This window comes from Hylobates moloch, unplaced genomic scaffold (assembly GCF_009828535.3).
Source record: "Hylobates moloch isolate HMO894 unplaced genomic scaffold, HMol_V3 SCAFFOLD_7, whole genome shotgun sequence".
NCBI classification, from domain to species: Eukaryota; Metazoa; Chordata; class Mammalia; order Primates; family Hylobatidae; genus Hylobates; species Hylobates moloch.
In genome coordinates, this window is record NW_026652282.1 from 57,452,887 (window position 1) to 57,477,023 (window position 24,137).

Here is a 24,137-nt window from a genome sequence, read left to right on the forward strand (position 1 = left end):
CCCTCTAGTTGTTTTTTAATGAAGCTTTTTTTCTTCTCAACGATATGTAGTTTAAAATACTAGTTTAAAAGTTTATTTTCAGGGGTAGACAGTGTGCCTGCTACTTAAATCTCCTAGGACAGTTCAGGCTACGTCCTAAGGTAATCAGTATGTATTTATATTGCTTTGTTCAAAACAATGACGTCCCTTCTTTGAAGTCCTGAAATTATATTTTCCATCAGTTCTGTCCAGTAGAAATATAATGGGAGCTACAAATATAGTTTTAAATTATCTGGCAGGCACATTTACAAAGTGAAAAGAAACAAGCACAATTAATTCTAATAATATATTTAATCCAGCATATCCAAAAGACTATCATTTCAACATGTAGTCCATGTAAAAAGTATTTACATTTTTCATTCTTTTTTTTAAATGTCTTTGAAATCTGGGGTGTTTTTTACACTTGCAGCACATCTCGATTCAAAATAGCCACTTTCAAGTGCTTAGTAACCACATGTAGCTAGTAACTACCTACTGAACAATGCTGTTCTGCATAAGTTGGCTGCTTTCCAAACTGATCACTTTTTTTTTATTCAGATAATGACTGATACTGAGTACTCAGGCTAGCCAGAGTGGTGCAAAGATGAGTCAAATTCATTCTGATAAGAGAGATTTGTAAGTCACTAGCAATTATACAGCGTGGTAGGTGCCATGATAGAGATGCATAGAAGAAACCCAGACTTGGCGGCTGAAGGGCACAGGGTGGAAGGCGGTAGGGAGACAAGGAAGGTTGCACAGAAATAACATTTGACGTAGGAACTAAGTGCACGAAGGGAAGCCGGCTGTACGGTGACCGGAGTTACAGGTTACCAATCTTGCTGAGGGGGGCTCCACCGGACGTCGGCCTACGGGTCGTAGGCGTGTGTGGGGTGAAGGGGAAAGAGGACGGGAGAGGATTGGCTCGGAGGAACCCGGAGCTCCATCTGGTGGGTGGACCGAAGCCGCAGGGGGGCGCTACTTGCACTTCGCGCTCAAGCGACCGGATCTTCAAACCGTGGGAGTGGTGCGGCAGCTGGAGTCCCTGGACTCCTCAACCTAGGGAGCTACTGGCGAGGTAAGGGGCGCGCCTGACCGGCTCCTAAAGCGCACTCGCTCGTCCGCACTCCTCGCGCTCCGAATTCCGCCTCGCCTCACCCGGGCTTCAGAGCCCACAGAACTTCTCAGCCCCGTGTCGGCGACAAGGAGCTCATGGTAAAACAGCGCATAGGGTTTTGCTTGTTTGTTTGCTTTTAACAGATGCCTACGACTTGTAACGGCCTGTCTGGTAAAATGAGTCTATGGAAATGGTTGCCAGGGCCGGCTAACAGCGGCTCCCGGAAGTCCTTTGATGCTTTGTTAACAGTGAAGCTACTGGACCAATGAGGTGCCTCTTCCGGTTTTGTCCGCGCTCGCCTAGTTCTTCTTTATCAAGGTTGCCTTTGACCCCGGAAAAGAGATCTTCCGGGTTCCTCTCTCCCCAAAATGGCTGCTGAGGACGAGTTACAACTGCCGCGGCTCCCCGAGCTGTTCGAAACCGGTAAACAGTTACTGGACGAAGTAGAAGTAGCGACTGAACCCGCCGGTTCCCGGATAGTCCAGGAGAAGGTGTTCAAGGGCCTGGACCTCCTTGAGAAGGCTGCCGAAATGTTATCGCAGCTCGACTTGTTCAGGTATGGGGGAAGATAGTAATAATGGCTGAGAACGAAGGTAATAATGGTTACCAAGGGTGGAGCCATTGCGCCTGAGTGGAGGGGACCTTTAGTAGTGAGAACCTTTCGTTCCTACTTACCACTGCGATCTTGTGTACATTGTTTACATTCCCCACCTCTTCCCAGATGGTTGGTATCTCACGACTCTGCTTCCTAGCGTCTGCTGATTGCATAGGCATTGGGTGTGAGCGCTCAGCCACTTTAATTGAGTGAAACTGGCCGCTGTTCCCCGTGCCTCCCTCTGCTCCACTCCCAGCCCAGCCTCCCACTCCGTCCCCCAGAAAGCAAGGGCCACAATTTGAATGCCTAGTCAGGCTTCACTGCCTCCTTTTTGCTCTTCCAGCCGAAATGAAGATTTGGAAGAGATTGCTTCCACCGACCTGAAGTACCTGTTGGTGTCAGCGTTTCAAGGAGCCCTCACCATGAAACAAGTCAACCCCAGCAAGCGTCTAGATCATTTGCAGCGGGCTCGAGAACATTTTATAAACTACTTAACTCAGTGCCATTGCTATCATGTGGCAGAGTTTGAGCTGCCCAAAACCATGAACAACTCTGCTGAAAATCACACTGTCAATTCCTCCATGGCTTATCCTAGCCTCGTTGCTATGGCATCTCAAAGACAGGCTAAAATACAGAGGTGGGTCAATAGCTATAATATGAGGGCTGCCCAATGGCAGTGCTTTTCGGGGGCATGCTTTCTTGGCGGGTGGTGGGGGGCCAGAATGGTGTGGGTCACTTTCTTGGTTCTTATTGAGCATAGGCCCTGGGGAGAGCAAACTTTCCTGAGTTTTTCAAGAAGCCTCTGCTTTTGTTGAGATGATTATACCTACTTATCAGACCCCTACTACCTTATGGTTGCCAACAGCAGCAATGTAGTTTAGCAGAGTGTCTCCCAACCTTTTCCACATCACATCATAGCAATGTTCATATGGTACAGTGGGGTAGATGTCTCTGAAAGGCAAAGCTAGGCCATTTTATGGTCCACTGATTGAGGAGCTCTGTTCAGACTAGTGGAGTAGATGTGTAACATCCTGAACTGATCTTAGTCCTGGCACAGCTTCATCGTGTGACCTTGGAAAAATTGCTTACTTTCTTAGGTTTTTTTGTTGTTGTTTGTTTTTTAAACAACATTTAATGGGTGGTCATGATGTCTAGGAACTGTGCTAGGCACTGGGAATACAAACTGTATAGGTATTTGTGTGAGTATGAGTGGTCCTTGCCTTGGAGGAGCATACAATCTGGTGAGGAAAACGGGCATAGAAACAGAATATCAATATAAACGGATGTTATGGAGGGATGCACAAGGTACTATGAGAGCAGACAGGAAGGGCACCTAACCAAAGGGAGCAGGAGAGAGGAGAAAGCTCCCTGGAAGAGGTGACTCCTGTGCTGAGTTCTTTAAGGGTAAATAGGAATATCCAGAGGAAGAGGAGAGGAGGGCATTAGCCAGCGGAGTATGTAAAGCCTTAGTGAAGCCACAGAGGCATTAAAGAAACAGTGGTGAGTGGAGATGTGTAGGCCGAAAACAGCAGCTATAAGCAATTAGGTGACGGTAGAACACAAAGAGGGTGGTAAGGGGGAAGGAATGATACTGAAGAATGTCGTAGGGTCCACATCAAGGAGAGCCTGGGATGTGAGGAACGTGAAGAGAAACTTGTTGCTGAGAATTTTGTAAGGTGTTTGAATCCCAGCTCGACCACTGTGATTAATCACTGTGATTTTTGGTAAGTTATTTAATCTTTCAGTACCTTAATTTCCCCAGCTGCAAAATTCAGATAATAATAGGTCCTTCCTCATAAAGTAGTTGATGAGGATTAAAAGAGAAATACATATAAAGCAGTTAGCACAATGTTTGACACAGTAAACACTCAAAGTCAACTATTACTATTTGTGGCTAAGAGTATGGGTCGTAGAGTCAGAGACCTGGGTTTGAGACCCAGCTTTACTTATAATCTGTTGGACTTTGGGGAAGTTATTTAACCTAACTGAGCCTCAGCTTCCTCATATGTGAAATCTAAGTATTAATGGTACAGATGGTCCCTGATTTGCGATGGCTTGTCTTAGAATTTTTTAACTTTATATTGGTGCAGAAGCAATACACAGTCAGGGGAACATCAATAAATTACATGAGTTATTCAACACTTTATTATAAAATAGGCCTTGTGTTAGATGATTTTGCCCAACTGTAGGCTAATATAAGTGTTCTGAGCATGTTGAAGGTAAACTAGGCTAAGCTATGATGTTCAATAAGGTGTATTAAATGCGTTTTCAACTTACCATATTTTCCATTTATGATGGATTTATTGGGATGTAGCCCCATTGTAAGTTGAGATGCATGTGTACCTATCTCAGGGTTAATAAGCACAAATGGGAAAAATCACATAAAACAGCACAATATCTGGCACGTGGTGAGTCTTCTATAAATGTCAGCTGCTATTAGGTAGGACATGCCAAAGAGCTTACTCTGGTGACTGAGATCCACTGAAGAGTTCTGTTTCTTTTTTCTTTATTATTATTATTATTATTATTATTATTATTATTATTATACAGAGTTTCACTCTTGTCACCCAGGCTGGAGTGCAATAGTGCAATCTCGGCTCACTGCAACCTCCACCTCCTGGGTTCAAGCAATTTTTATCCCTCAGCCTCTCGAGTAGCTGGGATTACAGGCACCTGCCACCATGCCCGGCTGATTTTTGTATTTTTAGTAGAGATGGGGTTTTGCCATGCTGGCCAGGCTGGTCTCGAACTCCTGATCTCAGGTGATCTACCCACCTCGGGCTCCCAAAGTGCTTGGATTACAGGTGTGAGCCGTTGCGCCCTGGCTGTTTCTTTTCAAATAGTAGCATGATCACATTTGCATTTTAGCTAGTATACTCTAACAGCAGTTAGGAAAAAATGAGGGAAAAGATTAGACCCAGTTAAGTCACAAAGGTGACTAGGGTTTACTATTGCAATGGTAGAGGGATGGGGGAATATATTTAGGAGGGTTGAATCTACAGGAAACCTGGTGATCAATTGGTTGTGGGAGGTGGGATAGAAGGAAGCAGCAAGGAAAGATGTCCATGTTTCTGATTTAGGTGGATGGCTGTGAAATTTATTGAGATGGGGAAAGAGGAAGAAGAGAAGATCGGGGAAGGGGAGACTATGAATTTAGTATTGAAACATGTTGAGGTTAAGGTGCCTAGGAGATAAGTAGAGGTGTCTGTTAGTCTGAAGCTCAGAGGCGAGGCTTGGTCTAGAGAGCTGAAGATGATTTATTTATTCAGAAATATTTATTAATTCCTTCCTGTGTGCTAGGAGCTGTTCTAGGTGTTAGAGAACCAGATGAAGTCAGTGCTGCTATGGAGCTTTTATTCTGGTAGTAGAGACAAACAGTAAGCTAGTAAATAATGTAATTTCTGCTGGTAAGGACTATGAGGAATAATAAAGTTAGGGGATAGTGAGTGACTGAGGATATGGGCTAGACTGATATGAAATGGAATTTAACATCCTGTCCTTTGTAAGAAGTTGGGGGCAGCCTGTCAGCAGATAATAGGTAGTTTAAACAGTGAGTTTGGTATCCAAATAATTATAAAAAAAAAAAAAAAATGCAAGAGAAAGATGAAGGAGTGGTCACATCTGGTTGGAGGGATGAAGAAAAGGTTTCAGAACATAATGGCATTTGACACCAGGCGCCGTGGCTCACGCCTGTAATCCCAACACTTTGGGAGGCTGAGGTGGGTGGATCACTTGAGGTCAGGAGTTCAAGACCAGCCTGGTCAACATGGCAAAACGCCATCTCTGCAAAAAAAAAAAAAAAAATAGCCGGGGGTGATGATGCACTCCTGTAATCTCAGGTACTCGGGAGGCTGAGGGAGCAGAATCGCCTGAGCCTGGGAGTTGGAGGCTGCAGTGAGCCAAGACTGTGCCATTGCACTCCAGCCTGGGTAATGGATTGAGACTGTGTCTCAAAAAAAAGAACATAAATGGTTTTTGAGATGAGTCTTAAAGGATGGTTAAAAATAGAAATTAGGCTGAGCGCGGTGGCTCATGCCTGTAATCCCAACTCTTTGGGAGGCCAAGGCAGGAGGATTACTTGAGCCCAGGAGTTCAAGACCAGCCTAGGCAACAAAATAAGACTCTGTCTGTACCAAAAAAAGTAAAAATAAAAAATTAGCCAGGTGTGGTGGCACAGGCCTGTAGTCTCAGCTACTCCAGAGGCTGAGCTGAGCTGGGAGGATCACTTGAGCCCCTGGAGGTTGAGGCTGCAGTGAGCTGTGATCGCACCATTGTATTCCAGCCTAGGTGACAGAGCGAGACCCTGTCTCAAAAAAAAAAAAAAAAAAAAAAAGATTTTCCTGAATGTAATAGTGCTCATTGTAGAAAGTTTGCAAAACAGAAGAATATTTTTTAAATAAAAAAGCCTCAATCCTAGCACTCATAGATGATCATTGTTAACTTTCTGATGTGTTTCCTTTCAGTTATATAGTTATTTAAGCTAATAAATTTGGAATGCTGTAACTATAGCTTTTTATCCTGTTTTTTTTTAACCTAACATTATACCATGAGCATTTCCTCGTGTCTTTTGAAACCATGATATTGAATGTTCCATGCTCTAGTTGTACCATAATTATTTAAACTAATCTGTTATTGTCAAATATTTAGACACTGGTTTTTTGCTATTCTGAGTAATGCTATAAACAAACATCTTTAAATGCATCTGTCACTGTTTCCTTAGGGTAGATTTCTAGAGCCAGTGACTAGGTCAAAGTGTTTGAATATTTTGAGGCTCTTGATATGTGGTAAAAGTGTTGCTTTCTACAATAACAGAGTTTCAGAATATGTTCCACTGCATTTGTCTTGGGTGTTAATACTCAGAAAATCCAACTGGGTGGCCGGGCGCAATGGTTCACTTTGGGAGCCTGAGGCGGGTGGATCACCTGAGATCAGGAGTTCGAGACCAGCCTGGCCAGCATGGCAAAACCCCATCTCTACTAAAAATACAAAAATTAGCCAGGCGTGGTGGCGGGTGCCTGTAATCTCAGGTATTTGGGAGGCTGAGGCAGGAGAATTGCTGGAACCCAGGAGGTGGAGGTTGCAGTGAGCCAAGATCGCACCATTGCACTCCAGCCTGGGCTGACAACAGCGAGACTCCGTCTCAAAAAAAAAAAAAAAAAAAAAAAAAAAAAAAAGAAAAGAAAAGAAAAAAAAGAAAATTGGGCAAACAGAAAGTATCTGTTGTTTTGATTTGCATTTCTTTGGCCTGCCGCTTTGAACGTTTTTCTTAAATGCCTGACAGATATCAACACCTAACTTTATACTAATGTCTCCCACATTCGTATCACTAGCCCAGACCTCTCCTGACCTTCAGACCCATACTTGCAACATCCTTCCTTTATGGGTGTTTCACAGACATGTCATACCTTGAACTCTTGGCTTTTTAACCCCCAAATGTGCCTCCTCACCCATCTCAGTAAGTGTACCACCATTGACTTAGGTTTTTAAACCAGAAACCTAGGATTTAGCTTCAATTCCTCCCTTTTTCTGAATGTTCACATCCAGTCCATCAGCAAAGGCCTGTCCATTTTAGCTACAAAAGGTATCTTCTATCCTTCTATTTCTCTCCATCTCCACTATCATACCTCAGTCTAGGCTACCAACATTTCTCATCTGAGATAGACAAATCAGCTCCAAGGCTTTGTGTGATCTGCTGCCTGCCTCTTTTCAGTCTCACCATGTATCATTCTCCCCTCGTTCACTAGACTCCAGCCACAATGACCGTCTTTCAGTTCTTTGAATAGACCCAGCTCTGTCCCTCTATAGAATCTCTGTGTGTGCAGTTCTCTTTGCATGGAATGCTCTTCATATGGCTAATTCTTCATCCTCTAGGTCTCAGCTTAAATGTCATTCCTCAGGCCTTTCCAGATCAGTCTCTTTAAGTAGTTAACAACTATTATTCTCTCTTTGCTTCATGTTTGTTTCCTTCTTGGCACTTATGTGCAGTCATTTCATGTGTCTTTCTGAGTTTTGTCTCTCTCCCCTACTACAGTATATACTCTATGAGGGCACAAGCCATTTCTTGTTCACTATGTTATGCCTGCCATAGAGCTTGGCATATAGAAGTTCCTCAAGCAATGCTTATTGTTGACAAGCAGGAGAAACAAGATGAACAAAAGCCCAAAGCCAGGGTATATTTAGGTATGTTCAAAGACTATATAATAGTCTGGTTTGGCAGAAGCTAAGAGGAGTATGGTTGCAGCTCTGCATGAAGAAGTGATGTGTATATAAAATACTGAAAAAGAAGAGAGGCAGAGGGAGAAATACAAGTTAGCATGTTATAATAGTACTTCAAATAGGAAGAAGTGATAAAAAATGAAGTTATAGCTATCAGAGATACTACTTTTGCAAGAATAGTTTACATGGTTAGAAAACAAATTACTCACATCCTTATTTACTTTCTGGAAGTCCCCCAACCCATGCCTTTAGATACTGAGGCCATCTTACATAAAACACCTGAATGGTATGTCCTCTCTCTCAAAACCTATTTCTTCATATATGTCCTCTATTTCCCATATTTGAGGAGCATGAATCTGGTTGAGTAACAGCACCTCCATCCTTTTGAGAGAAATAGAGAAGTGGACGCTGGGTAAGTAATGAGTCTAGTTTTGGATTTACTCAATTTAGGTCCTAAAGTGACAACTGGATAGTTATTTCCATAGACACATTTACTTGAAATGTGCAAGTAAAATTTATGAGACTGTTTTGTGACTGATGTGAAAAATTTAGGAGGCCTCTGCTTTCGTTGGTGTAGATGAGTTTGCCAAGGAAAAACATGTAGACAGAAAAAAAGTCAAAGATAAAACTTTGGGGCAAGTTAAGGGAGAAGGAAGAGGAAGGAAAGAGCAATCAGAAACTCAGTAAGGTGGCCGGGCGCGGTCTCTCACGCCTGTAATCCCAGCACTTTGGGAGATCATGAGGTGGGTAGATCATGAGGTCAGGAGTTCAAGACCAGCCTGGCCAAGATGGTGAAAGTCCGTCTGTACTAAAAATACAAAAAAATTTAGCTGGGCCTGGTGGTGGGCACCTGTAATCCCAGCTACTCGGCAGGCTGTGGCAGGAGAATCGCTTGAACCCGGGAGGCAGAGGTTGCAATGAGCCGAGATTGCACCACTGCACTCTAGCCTGGGCAACAGAGCAAGACCCCGTTGCAAAAAAAAAAAAAAAAAAGAAACTCAGTAAGGTACAGGTACTTATAGGAGCCTGGAAAAGAGAAAACAAATGTTATGTCCTCTTTGAAGCCTTTCCCTAATTATCTTCCCTCCCAGATACCATGGCATTTAGTTCATGTTACTTATCACAGTATAACTATCTGCCAGTCTCTAGACTTGAAACTCCTCAAGGTCAGAGACCTTGACTGATTGTATCTCAGTATACTAATTATATCATTGTATATAATTGCATCCCTTGGTGCTTAACCCAGTAATTGGATCATAGTAGGTATCTGGAGGTGTCTTTGGGAGAGACAGAGTGGTCATAAAAAAGATGGAAGCAAAATGCTGTAGCGGAAAAAGCCTAGACTTAGGAGTCAGACCTGGGGTAACTAATCCAATTTCTACCACTTAATAGATGTGGCATCATTTAGCAACCCCCCCCAGCCTCAATTTCTTTATCAGCTAACAGTGTATTGCTGCTTACAAAGCACTTTGATGTGTGTTTTTCCATTTGATCCTTTTAACAATCCCATGAAATAGACATTCTTATCCCCATTTTAGAGATTAAAAAAAGGGGGGGGCTCTGAGAATTGAATTGCCCAAAGTTAACATAGCTAGTAAGTAGCTAGGTTAGGATTTAAACCCAGGTCTTCAAATTCCCAGTTTTAGTATCATTCCCACTGTAGCATAGAAAAGAGAAGAGTAGGCCAGGTGTGGTGGCTTATTCCTGTAATCCCAGCACTTCAGGAGGCCAAGGCGGGCAGATTGTTTGAGTCTAGGAGTTCGAGACCAGCCTGGGCAGTATGGCAAAACCCTGTCTCTACAAGAAATACAAAAATTAGCTGGGTGGTGGTGCACACCTGTAGTCCCAGCCACTCAGGATGCTGAGGTTGGAGGATGGCTCGAGTCTGAGAAGTTGAGGCTGCAGTGAGCTGTGATTGCACCACTGTACTCCAGCCTGGGTGACAGAGTAGAGACCCTGTCTCAAAAATAAAGAGAAGAGTGATCATTTGAAAGGGTAGAAAAATGAGTTGAGGGAAAGTGTTTCTAAGACAGGGGAAAGGCACCAGTAGAGTGAAAAACTAGCTGCTAATGACCAGGAGGATGATCAATAAATAGAGTGAGGCCTGGAAGAATGTGGGGGGGGTACTAGATTGATAACAAAAGTGGAGTGGTAAAGACATTACCTTTGGTTGGGCACAGTGGCTTGTGCCTTTAATCGCAGCACTTTGGGAGGCTGAGGCGGGAGGGTCATTTGAGGCAGGAGTTCAAGATCAGCCTGGGCAATGTAGTGAGACCCCGTCTCTACAAAAAAAATAAAAATTAGCTGGGCATGGTGATGTGCGCCTGTAGTCTTAGCTACTCAGGAGGCTGAGGTGAGAGGATCACTTGAGCCCAGGAGCTGGAGGCCAAAGTGAGCTTTCATCACACCACTGCACTGCAGCCTGGGCAACAAAGTGAGACCAAAACAAAAAAAACCAAAGACATTACCTTGGAAATGGCTTGGTAGAGACAGTATCAGCTCCTTAAAGGCAACAGTAAAAGAGGAAGAGTGAAGTTATAGAGTGTTGTTTTTTTTTTTTTTTCTGAGATAGTTTGAGACAGTTTCGCTCTTGTTGCCCCGGCTGGAGTGCAATGTCGCGATCTCGGCTCACTGCAACCTCCACCTCCCGTGTTCCACCCATTCTCCTGCCTCAGCCTCCTAGTAGCTGGGACTACAGGCGCCCGCCACCAAACCCGGCTAATTTTTTGTATTTTTAGTAGAGTTGGGGTTTCACCGTGTTAGCCAGGATGGTCTTGATCTCCCGACCTTGTGATCTGCCCACCTCGGCCTCCCAAAGTGCGGGGGTTACAGGCGTGAGCCACTGCGCCCAGCCGAGATGGGGTTTTTCCTTGTTGGTCAGGCTGGTCTCGAACTCGCGACCTCAGGCGATTCGTCTGCCTCGGCCTCCCAAAGTGCTGGGATTACAGGCGTGAGCCACCGTCCTTGGCCAGTTACAGAGATTTTATGGTGAAGAGGGAAATTGAATTCTACATTGGCTGGCCATCTGGTGAGTGCGATGGTGATAATAGTCTTCACAAAAGATGAACAAAAGGATGGCTGAGCAAGGGTGACCACTCAGCCAAAGTTTGACAATAGTGATTTGTAGTTGACCCATTTGATACAAGTTTCTAATTCCTTAACTCTCTTCAACAGCTTGGGAACAGAAAGGGAATGGAAGTTGCCCAGGGTCAGAAGGGTTACAAGGATAGGGGATTCTAGGGTAATAGAGAGTATTTCCATGTAATGGCCCACCATGGGGAATCCATAACAGTGATGAAGCTATAAGACAGTGGTTTTCTATCTGTTCCTTGGAGCCCTAAAATTTCACTGCAATGCCTGTCTGGGCGGGGGGGGGGGGGGGTGTTGGCAGCCCTCCTGATTTAACCAAAGTAAATTTTACTTGTTTATTAATTATGGGAGTTCCGTGGCATCTCTCATTAGAAGAAAAGGTTCTTTTACTAAGACAAAACAGTTTTAAAAACACTGGCCCAAATGAACAAGTATTGAGTTAGAAGTTTAAAAGATGATGAGCAGGCCAGGCATGGTGGCTCACGCCTGGAATGCACTTTGAGAGGCTAAGGCAGGCAGATCACCTGACGTCAGGAGTTTGAGACCAGCCTGGCCAACATGGCAAAACCCCGTCTCTACTAAAAATAACAAAAATTAGCTGGGTATGGTGGTGCACACCTGTAATCCCAGCTACTCGGGAGGCTGAGGCAGGAGAATCACTTGAACCCGGGAGGTGGAGGTTGCAGTGAGCCGAGATCGCACCATTGCACTCCAGCCAGGGCAACAAGAGCGAAACTCTGTCTCAAAAACAAACAAAAAAACAAAGATGATGAGCAAAGTCATAGAAGCTAGGAAGTAGAAGAAAAGGAAGGAGCAGAGTGCAGTAGTTAGGCGTTAAGCATGCAGAGAATGGGAAAAGAAACAAAAGAACCTTATTCAGAGGACTACTAGACTAACCCTGAATTTACCCTGAATTATATCATCCTAAGGTCCTCGTATGTTATTTTTTTTCCTGTGACTTAGGTACATCCAGGAAAGAGGGTTGGGGATAGGAGTGAAACTGGAGTTAAACATTCTCAAGTAATATCTTGAACTAGGAATTGTAGTTCTTTGTAGTGTTCTACTCAAAAAGCTTCTTAGGATGATGATGTGTCAGTTATTTGTAACATTATAGTAAATGTCCACTTGTTAGGTAAAAGGAAGAGAAGAGCCTAAACATTTTTATAATAGCCTTTTCAGAACAGTGGTTCTTGACTTTTTTTTTTTTTTTTTTTTTTTTTGAGACGGAGTCTCACTCTGTTGCCCAGGCAGGAGTGCAGTGGCACGATCTCGGCTCACTGCAACCTCTCCCTGGTTCAAGCAATTTTCCTGCCTCAGCCTCCTGAGTAGCTGGAATTACAGGCGCCTGCCACCACATCCAGCTAATTTTTGTATTTTCAGTAGAGATGGGGTTTCACCATGTTGGCCAGGGTGGTCTTGATCTCCTGACCTCATGATGCACCCGCCTCAGCCTCCCAAAGTCCTGGGATTACAGGGCTGAGCCACTGTGCCCAGCCGGTTCTTGACTTTTCATGGGTCATGGACCCCTTGCCCCTTTGATAATTTGATAAAATCTATAAAAATTTCTCAGCCGAAAAAAAAAGAGAAAGCATACAGGTAGAGTTCTGTATAAAATTTGAGGGAGTTCAAGGACCACCGCCACCATACTGAACTGTCTGTGGACTTCAGCTTAAGATCCCCTGATTTGGGTGAAGACCTACAGAGGAACATCTGATTCTGGAGAGTCTAAAGTGGGATTTCAAGCAGAGATATTTCAAGATACGTCTCTTGGAAATCTTGATGTTTTTCCTTGACTTCTGTCTTTCCTTCAGGCTCTTACATCCAATAAATCAACAAATCCTATCTATTTTATATTTTAAATATACCCACATCCCACTGTCTCCATCACTACCTTCCTATTTCAGGTCACCATCTCTCACTTGGATTGTGGCAGTATCCTCTTAATTGCTTTCCCTGCTTATATCCTTGCCTCATAGCCCCCACAGCCCATACTCCACACAACAGCCAGAGTGGCCCATATTTTTAAAAGTCTTTTTATGTCACTCTATTCATGTCATGTATTCAAAAGCCTCCAGTGGCTTTCCCATTCAAAATACCATGATATTTGATATTTTGGTTCTACACATTATGGCCCTGGCTATGTCTGACCTCATTTTCTGTCACTCTTTTTTTATCTCAGCCATACTGGCCACCTTGTTATTTCTCAGCCATGTCAGGCCAGGCACGCTCCCACCTCACAGCCCTCATATTTGCCCTTCTTCCTTAGCATACTCTTCCAGATATTGGCATAGTTATTTTCCTGAAGTCTTTGTTCACTGTCATCTCTTCAGAGAGGTCTCTTCTAACTACCTTGTATATAATAGCACCGCTACTTTTTCACCATCACTGTATGCACTTGACCTTACTTTTCACTCTTTCATAGCACTTATCATGACCTAACTCATCTATTTCTTTTTGTCTACTCCCACTGGAATGAATGCTTCATGAGACCAAGGACTTTTATATGCTGCTGTGTCTCCAGCACTGAGAATGGTGCCTGTCACACAATAGGTACTCAGTAGATATTTGTCAGATGACATACTAGAATGCATCCTGAAAAAGAAAGGCAGCCGGGGTGGTTATGAGTCTTCAGATGATACAAGGATGAGCCAGAAGAGCTGGGAATGTTTTGCCCAGAAGAAAAAAAGAGTTGATCATTTTTTAGGCTGTTTCACAAGGCATTCCTGCATCACCGGCAGGTAAATGACCCCTAAAATTCTATGATTTTTTTGAAGGTGTAATTCCCAAAATGGAAGCATCATGGGAAGCACTGTGTTGCTATACTAAGCACCCACCCTAGTAAAGGTCAGTATAATCAAATGACTAAGGTACTCATCTTCCCTAAAGGACTTGCTGAGATCCGGTTACTTCTGTATTTTTCTGGCTTCAGAAGGTACTCCTCAGCCCCTGCTGGGCCCTTACTTGTCATCTGAGGGAACTGCCTGGTGGCTATCTCTGGGATATAGAATCTATATCCCTGCCAAGGTGGAAATTGGCATGCTTACTACCCGATCATTTGCAAAGATAAAATCTCATTGAGGCCTTCTTTTGAAGGAATACCTCTTCATTTGTAAGTTCATGGGTAATGCTTTTCTGTGGAACAGATACAAGCAGAAGAAGGAGTTGGAGCATAGGTTGTCTGCAATGAAATCTGCTGTGGAAAGTGGTCAAGCAGATGATGTGCGTGTTCGTGAATATTATCTTCTTCACCTTCAGAGGTGGATTGATATCAGCTTAGAAGAGATTGAGAGCATTGACCAGGAAATAAAGATCCTGAGAGAAAGAGACTCTTCAAGAGAGGTAAGCCTGGCCAAAGAAAGCTACTGCCAGAGATTTGAGTATTCTACAGAAGATCAAATTAAGATCCTTTTAAGTCTCCATAAAATCACTGTTTTTATCAAGATGAGTATAGAAAGGCCGAAGGATCACTAAGGTAGCTTTCTCTTTAATTTAATGTGCTCCCCAGTGCTTTTTAATCTGTAACACACTTGTAGTCATTTGTAATTTTGTGGTATACCATGGGGGACAGAAATGTCTCTGAAATAAAAATTGGTTTTGGTTGTGGAAAGCTGTGGCTGGTGAAGGAAGGCATGGGGAGTTAAACCTTTAAAATCTGTGCTAACTGGCCACCACAGTGGCTCATGCCTGTAATCCCAGCACTTTGGAATGCTGAGGCGGGCAGATCACTTGAGGCCCGGAGTTTGAGACCAGCCTGGCCAACATGGCGAAACCCCCTCTACTAAAAATAGCCGGGTGTGGTGGTGCGCGTCTGTGATCCCAGCTACTCGGGAGGCTGAGGCAGGAGAATTGCTTGAACCTGGGAGGCAGAGGTTGCAGTGAGCTGAGATCATGCCACTGCACTCCAGCCTGGGCGACAGAATGAGACTCCATCTCAAAAAAAAATTGTCTATAATGAAGGGGAAGAGAGGAAGAGGATGGAAATGGAGAAGAAAGGTAGAACTGGAGGAGAGGGAGAAAAGAGATGTATCTGCTGCCACTTGTTCTTTGGTTCAGGACACAACATGAATTGGGTTGAATTTATCAGGAAGTCACAGGCATTTATTTAAGTCCTCAGAGAAACCTCTTCCTAATTTGATTTGTACTAATTAGCCCAGGAGCTCTTGCTTCAGGATAATAGCAACCTAGTTCTTCATGTTAAGAGATCAAAGAATGAACAATTAGTATTCTAAGGTCATAAGGCCCCTTGAGCATGTCTAGATGAGTGCTTTTCAAGCATTTTGAGGCTGGACTTTTCTGGGTCCTGCCCTGTCCCTTTCTTTGTGTGTGGGTTTTTTGTTTTCTCTTGTTCGTTTGTTGTAATCGTTGTGGTGTTGTTTTAATGTGCTCTTATGTGGTATTGGAATTGGTTCTGAAAGTGATCGAGCTAGAACTAAGTGAGCACCTTTTCTTTAACCATCTTTTGTTTCAGCATGCCCCTAGAAAGCCAAGGTTCCTTGAAACTTTTCTGTATACCTCTATATGGAAACTACTAACCAATCCTTCTCCCTTTCATTTAGGAACATTGACTTCTAAAGCACCGTAGAAGTTCTTGACAATTAAGTGCATAATTACATTGGAAGAGGTTTTAGAAGAAGGGTGGTAGTGATTCAACTTTTTAACTGAAGGCCAGGCTGAAGAAAGGGGCTTCGAGTTCAGCTCAGGGGATTTAGATGGAACATGGAAGAGGGCTTTGGAATCTCCTTCTTTGGACAGGGTATTTTAAAGCCAAGTAATTTTTTACTTCTAGTGACATGATTCCTGGGAGAACTTTCTCTTTCTCTCTTTTTTGCAAGGTACTGAGGCCCCCTCAGGAGAGCTAAGGAACCTCTACCATTAGTGTTCTGCTGCTATGTCTTAGAGACTGATAAATAGAAAGTGAGTGAATTTTGAATCCAGAGCTTTTCAAGCACCTGAAGACTTAAGAGCCCGTATGGTAGGTTGGGTAAAATGGTAAATTCACCTCTCATAATTAATTTCCTTCTTAGGCATCAACTTCTAACTCATCTCGCCAGGAAAGGCCTCCAGTGAAACCCTTCATTCTCACTCGGAACACAGCCCAGGCCAAGTAGGTAGTACTAGAAAGTGGTTTGCTTTGCAGCCCTCTGCTTTTGTGGTTCAATGTGGCAATTCATTAGTGACCCACAGACTGAGTGGTGTTGAAAAGTCATGATCTTGGGCGGGCGAGGTGGCTCGTGCCTGTAATCCCAGCACTTTGGGAGGCTGAGGCGGGCGGATCACCTGAGGTCGGGAGTTCGAGACCAGTCTGACCAACATGGAGAAACCCCGTCTCTACTAAAAATACAAAATTAGCTGGGCGTGGTGGCACATGCCTGGAATCCCGGCTACTAGGGAGGCTGAGGCAGGAGAATCGCTTGAACCTGGGAGGGGGAGGTTGTGGTGAGCCGAGATCATGCCATTGCACTCCAGCCTGGGCAACAAGAGCCAGACTCCGTCTCAAAAAAAAAAAAAAAAAAGTCATGATCTCACTTACAGAAGTTGTTCTTTTATCTAAGGGATATTATTTCTCCTGAAACTTTCTCCATGTCTGTCTTCCTCAGACACTTCCTTCACAAACTCAAGCTTAAAAATAGGCACACATGGGCCGGGCGTGGTGGCTCATGCCTGTAATCCCAGCCCTTTGGGAGGCCGAGGCAGGTGGATCACCTGAGGTCAGGAGTTCGAGACCAGCCTGGCCAACATGGCAAAACCCCGTCTCTACTAAAAATAGAAAAATGAGCCAGGCGTATTGGCGGGCACCTGTAATCCCAGCTACTTGGGAGGCTGAGGCAGGAGAATCGCATGAACCCAGGAGGTGGAGGTTACAATGAGCTGAGATCACCCCACTACCCTCCAGCCTGGTCGACAGAGTGAGACTCCATCTCAAAAAAAAAAAAAAAAAAAGGCACACATGTAAACAAGCAAATAAAACAAAAAAGGAAAATAATTGAATGGAGAATTGTATACTTTAAAGTTTTTTTTTTTATTATTACATTATTGGCACTCTTCCTGCCTTCATCTACAATTCTCAAAAGGACATATTTGCCTCCCTATGATGTAATTCTGAGTTCTTGAGATATGTTTCCCTAGGGTGGCAGGAGTCTCCTTGTTTTCTGTACCTTTCGGAGTCACCAACTATAAATACCCATTCCACGGTGTCTTCACTGCTTTGTGGAGCATTGGCCTCTGGGATTGCTTAATGGGAGATGATCCTGGGCTATTTATCTTCTCATGAAAGCTCTTGACTTTAATGCCCGTTTCTGGATGCCTCTTTTTACACATCCTCCCATGAGTTTGTACAACTCCTCAGAAGTTGACTGGGTAGGGAACAAGGCTGAAATGGACACAGACTTTGTTGTTGAAGAGACTTTTTGTAGTATTGTGTTTTTTTTCTTTTTTGTTTTCTAAATGCAGTGTAATTTTTGCAGAGTATTTGGAGCTGGTTATCCAAGTCTGGCAACTATGACGGTGAGTGACTGGTATGAGCAACATCGGAAATATGGAGCATTACCAGATCAGGGAATAGCCAAGGCAGCACCAGGTATGACGGGGTAGGCGGGAAATAGTTGTACCACTGATCTTTTACTCCCTGGCAATTAAGTTCTTACCAAGTATAGTTGCCCTTTAGGAGCAGAAATAGTGGGGACAAAGATTCTGAGTAATAGAGAGATTCTAGACAGTATTATGTTTATTATTAAATAGCAAATGGTTATGGGAGGATGGGGACAGTGATAGCATAGTTTGTAAATCTCTCCAGATGTCATGACATAAAAACAGAGCAGCTGTGTAAAAAACTCAATCTATGGATAGCAGTTCGCATCTGGTAATGGCAGAGTAGGTTGTATCAGGCCAGCCCCTCATACAGGATAACAATTACAAACGGAACAAAATATTTTAAAAACCAACTACCTGAAGGTACTGGAAAGTCACCAAAAGCAGGTGTAAGCTGAAGGGCAGTCAACACTTAGAAGGAGGAAATGATACTTGGAATTCCTTGAGGGCAGGGACTTTGACTTACTGTACCTTTAGTGCCCAACTTGGTAATTGGATCATAGTGGGTACTTGGAATTGTCTTTGGAAGGGGAAGATGAAGAGGGTGGCCATCAAAAAGGTGGAAGCAATAGGGTATAACAGAAAAAGTATGGACAGACCTGGGTGAACAGTCCAACTCCTGTCACTTTTTTTTTTTTTTTTTCTGAGATGAAGTCTCGCTCTTGTCCCCCAGGCTGGAGTGCAATGGCACGATCTTGGCTCACTGCAACCTACGCCTCCCAGGTTCAAGCAATTCTTCTGCCTCAGCCTCCCGAGTAGCTGGGATTATAGGCACCTGCCACCACACTTGGCTAATTTTTGTATTTTTAGTAGAGACGGGGTTTTACCACGTTGGCCAGGCTGGTCTTGAACTCCTGACCTCAGGTGATCGGCCCGCCTCGGCCTCCCAAAGTGCTGGGATTACGTGAACCACCGTGCCTGGCCCTCCTGTCACTTAATAGATGGAATATCTTAGTCCCTCTGAGCTTCAGTTTCCTTATCTCATGTATTATCCCATTTGATCCTTTTTAAAAAGGAAAAATAGAGACAGAGTCTCACTGTGTTTTCCAAGCTGGTCTCAAACTCCTGGGCTCAAGCAATCCTCCTGCCTCAGCCTCCCAAAGCATTGAGATTACAGGCATCAGCCACTGTGCTCAGCTTCATTTGATCCTCTTAACAACTTCATGAAGCAGACATTCTTATTCTCATTTCAAGATGAGAAAGTGCTCTGGGACAAATAGGTGAAAACAAAAAGAAAAAAAATAAAAATAAATAAGATGTGCTGGGCGCAGTGCCTCACACCTGTAGTCCCAGCACTTTGGGAGGCCGAGGCAGGCGGATTGCTTGAGCTCAGGAATTCAAGACCAGCCTGAGCAATATGGCGAAACCCCGTCTCTACCAAAAATACAAAAAACAGCCAAGCGTAGTGGTATGCACCTGTAGTCCCATCTACTCGGGAGGCTGAGGTGGTAGGATCATGTGAGCCCGGGAGGCAGAAGTTGTAGTGAGCCAAGATCACGCCACTGCACTCCAGCCTGGGTGACAGAGTGAGACCCTGTCTCAAATAAATAAATAAAATGAGGAAGTAGTCACTGAGAACTGACTTAAAGTGGCCTGGCTAGGATTTAAAATCAGACCTTCAAATTCCCAGGTTCAGTTCTGTTTCTACTATAGCACCAAAAAGAGAAGAGTGGTAATTTGAAAGGATTAGCTTTTCACCTGTGGGCAGACTGCAGTTACTATGATGTAGGGTAGCTTAAACTTGGATAGGAACTTGCAGTCTTACTGTTTGAGGAATGAGAGAACTGAGATCAGGGTGAATAGCAACTGAAAAATGAAGGAGGATATCCCAGAAAAGAGAGAACCACAGAGAAGATGCCCTGATTCTGTATATAAACCCTACTGAAATCTCTGGCTGACTATGCATGCACAGAATGGACTCTTAAGCACCTCAACTAAGGCTAAAATAACTGAATAGAGCATTCAGCTGTTGCCCAATGCAAGGGAGATAGAATTTGGTATTTTGGTTTTAGACGAGTTAATTGCCTGCTAAAATGAAAAATCAGTACTCTTTAGAGGAATGAAACAGAATTCAGAATCTCTACAATATATCATTTATCACGTTTAGAATTCAATCCTAAGCTATTAGACATGAAAAAAACAAACAGGAAAATGTGACTCATAATTCAAAAGAAAAGGCAATCAATGGATACCAACCCCAAGATAACTCAGATGTTGGAATTAGCAGACAGGGACTTTAAAGCAGCTATTATTTTTATCCTCAAGGGCAGAGAGCAAAATATGTTTGTAACTAATGAAAAGATAAGAAATCTCAGCAGAGAAATAAAAACTATACACACAAATTCTGGAATGGAAAAATACAATATCCGAAAATGTAAAGTCACTGGATGAGCTTAATACCAGATTGTTGCTGACAGAAGAGCGTGTCGGTTAACTTGAAGATCAATAGAAATTATCCAATTTGAAAAAAAAGATTGGATAAAAGTAAGCAGTATCTCAGTGGCCTGCAGAATTATGTACCAAGGTCTCATGTATGTGCAATTGGAATGCCAGTACCAGAGGAGAAAGAAGGGAACAGAAAAACTTGAAGAAACGATGGCTAAAGATTTCCCAAAATTCAGAAATGTCAGCAAACCCCAACAGTTTAAATACAAAGAAAGTCACACATAGGCACATTATAGTCAAACTGCAGAACACCAGAGAGAAAGAGGAAATTTTGAAATCATCCAAAGATAAAGTACACATTACAAATAGGAGAACAAGGATATACATTATTGCTGAATTTCCATTAAAAACTATGGGCGCCAGAGATGGTGGAGCAGCTTCAAAGTGGTGGGGGGAGGAACCTGTCAACGTATAATTTTATACCCAGTGAAAAATATCCATAAAATGAAGATGAAATTAAGACATTTTCAGATAAATGAGAGCTAAAAGAATTCTTCACCAGAAAATTGGCATTAGAGAAATGCTGAAGGAAATTCCTCAGGCTGAGGGGAATGGTATCAGATAGAAATGTAAATATTCAAGTAGTGAAGAGCAGCAGAAATGGTAATTATGTGGGTAAATACAAAGGACTATCTCCCTCAACGCAGTTTTTAAAAACTATACGTAGCTTCTCAAAGCAAAAATTATAATATTGACTTGTGAGGTTTATAATGTATTAGGTGTAATATATGTGACAGCCATCGCAAAAAGGACAGGGTAAATGGAACTATTTTGTTTGTGAGATTCTCCTGTTTCATGTGAACCGATACATGTCTATTGCTGTATAACAAATTACTCTAAAACTTAGCAACTTAAAATAATCAGCATTTATTGTATTACATAGTTTCTGAGGGTGAGGAATTCAGAAACAACTGGGTGGTCCTAGCTCAGAAACATTCATGAGGTTGCAGTCAAGCTGTCAGCTGGGGCTGCAGTCTTCTGGAAGCTTGGATGGGACTAGAGAATTTGCTGCCAAGCTCATCGATGTGGCTGAGGACAGGAGGCTCACATAGGGTTGCTCACAACAGCTTCCATTCCCCAAAGTGAATGATCTGAGAATGACCAAAATCGAAAGGCTCAATATCTTTTATAACCTAATGTTGGAATATGACTTCTGCCCTATTCTATTGGTCATATAGACCAATCCTGATACAGTATGAGAGGGGACTTCATAAAAGCATGAATACCAAGAGGCTGAGATTATTGTGCACCATCCTTGAGGCCCCCCATCACATAATTTTTTTTTTTTTTTTGAGACGGAGTCTTGCACTGTCGCCCAGGCTGGAGGGCAGTGGTGTGATCTTGGCTCACTGCAAGCTCCGCCTCCCAGGTTCACGCCATTCACGCCATTCTCCTGCCTCAGCCTCCCGAGTAGCTGGGACTACAGGCGCCCGCCATCACACCCAGCTAATTTTTTTTTTGTATTTTTAATAGAGACGAGGTTTCATTGTGTTAGCCAGGATGGTCTCAATCTCCTGACCTCGTGATCCGCCTGCCTCAGCCTCCCAAAGTGCTGGGATTATAGGCGTGAGCCACTGCGCCTGGCCCCCATCACATAATTTTAACTCTAAGTAGGCTGGGAAGTTAAAGATGAACATTGTATTTCCTAGAGCAACCACTTAAAAAATAATTTATCAAGAGAATGAGAAAACAAGCCACAACCTGGGAGAAGATACTTGCAAAGACTTATCTGATGAAGGACTTTGTATATTTTACCCAAAATATACAAAGAACTCTTAAAACCCAACAATAAGAAAAGGAGCAGTTTTAGGCCAGGTGTGGTGGCTCACACTGGTAATCCCAATACTTTGGGAGGCCAAAGTGAGAGGATCCCTTGAGCCCAGGAGTTCAAGATCAGTTTGAGCAACATGGTAAGACCCCTCTCCACAAAAAAAAAAAAAAAAAAAAAAAAGTTTTTAAAAAACTAGCCAAGTGTGATGGTTCGTGCCTGTAGTCCCAGATACTCAGGAGGCTGAGGTGGGAGGATTGCTTGAGCCTGTGAGGTCGAGGCTACAGTGAGCTATTATCGTGCCACTGCACTCCAGCCTGGGTGATAGAGCAAGACCCTGTCTCAAAAAAAAAAGGGAGCAGCCTGATTAAGAAGTGGGCCAAAAACGTTAACAGATACCTCACCAAAGAAAGTATACAGATGACAGCATGTGACAAGATGCTCTACATCATGTCATTAGGGCAGTGCAAATTAAACAACACTGAGATACCACTATGCACCTGATAGAATGGCCAAATCCAGAGCACCTCAAATGTAAATAGAATAAACCTTCAAATTAGAAGTCAGGGATCGATTATCAGGTCTAGCTGCATGCTGTCTATAAGAGATACATTTTAAATATGAAGACACAGATTGGTTACAAATAAAAAGAAGAAAAAAGATATGTAGGTGGCTCACGCCTGTAATCCCAGCACTTTGGGAGGCCAAGGCAGGCGGATCACGAGGTCAGGAGTTCAAGACCAGCATGACCAACATGGTGAAACCCCATCTCTACTAAAAATACAAAAATTAGCTGGGTGTGGCAGTGCACACCTGTAATCCCAGCTACTCGGGAGGCTGAGGCAGGAGGATGACTTGAGCCCAGGAGTTCGAAGCTACAGTGAGCCATGATCACACCACTGTACTCCAGCCTAGGCAACAGGGAGAAACCCTATCTCAGAAAAAAAGAAGACTCCTGAGCTGTTAGAAGAGATCAGATCCCCACACATTTCATTCATAGTAATGAGACTATTTCTCATGAGCAAAGTCAGAGTAGCCAGGAAAATGCTGCTTTACCTCACAAAGGAAAAAAAAAAGTAAAAGAGATCCAGCAGTTGGTTTAATTTCTTTTGGGTGTACACTGCATGATAAGTGCCATTTGGACCTCAGAGCCTGTTTCAAGCACTGCAAAATAATACGTAGGCATTCTTTTCTGGTAGGTCCAACTGCCCTGTGATTTTCAATTTTATGCACAAAAACTTATGTATGACTATAGTAAAGGAAATGGGTGGAGGAGGAAACGTCAACTGCAATCCCACCCCCCTGGCAACTCACAAATCACAAATTCATAAATATTTTTTCTTTCCTGTTTTTGGATTGCAGGGGTTGTTTGGTGGTGGTAGTAATGTTTTTGTTTAGGGGCTTGGGGGGGTGGGTGTTGGCCATTTTTGCAAGAATTCTCTTCCAAAATAGAATTCATTCTGAGGGGCACCTTTTATGATTTTTGCCTTCTTGTGGAAACCACTCAGAGCATCCTTTCATACTATTTTTTAACATGCGATATATTAGGTAATGCAAGTTCTCTCCCCGCTTCCGCCGGGCTCAGGGTAGGCAGCTGGCTGTATTCCTGTTCTCATTGCATGTGGTTGTGCTCAGAGTGGAACTGAGGCCCCTGACGTTACTTATTAACATTCCCTCAATTTCTCACCTCCCTTTCTAATTTTTCCACTTTAGAGGAATTCAGAAAAGCAGCTCAGCAACAGGAAGAAGAAGAAAAGGAGGAAGAGGATGATGAACAAACACTCCACAGAGCCCGGGAGTGGGATGACTGGAAGGACACCCATCCTAGGGGCTATGGCAACCGACAGAACATGGGCTGATCTTCCCACACCACCACAGGACTGCAGGGTGCACAACTCCCCCACCAAGGAAAACCGTGCAGTCCTCCCCTCCCTGGGCTCCCGCTTCAGCTCTGTACAACGAAGGCAAAGATGCTAAATCTTGCTTTGCATTCAATAAAGTGTCAAGTGATTAAGTGTGTATTTGTACCCTAGATGATATGAGCCAGCAGTCTTGTTTTGGCATTATCCTTATCATGTTGTACTCCAGTTTCTTAAGTGGAAGGAAAAGAGTACTGAGAAATGGCTCTGTATAATCTATGGCTATCCGAATTCTCTGAAAAAATAATAAAAGTCCGCTCTATTACATGAGCCTGTACAGAAATATGGCTATCAGCTGCTTCTTTTGACAGGGGAGTGGGGACATTTAGCTGTGGGTCTCTGGGCTTATGGGGAGATGCCCTTTGATGTGGGCAGTGAATTTGT

The 24,137-nt window shown here is 43.4% G+C and overlaps 1 protein-coding gene across 1 annotated transcript; it reads left to right on the plus strand.

Annotated features, from left to right (window-relative positions):
* The first annotated feature begins 1,031 nt into the window (after positions 1 to 1,031).
* On the plus strand, positions 1,032 to 24,036 carry IGBP1 (immunoglobulin binding protein 1). The gene is made up of 6 exons (XM_032757119.2): positions 1,032 to 1,688; positions 2,071 to 2,364; positions 14,177 to 14,372; positions 16,058 to 16,137; positions 17,498 to 17,610; positions 23,548 to 24,036. Exons 1-6 carry the CDS (start codon positions 1,501 to 1,503, stop codon positions 23,691 to 23,693), a joined length of 1,017 nt encoding a protein of 338 aa, XP_032613010.1. The 5' UTR covers positions 1,032 to 1,500; the 3' UTR covers positions 23,694 to 24,036.
* The last annotated feature ends 101 nt before the right edge of the window (positions 24,037 to 24,137 follow it).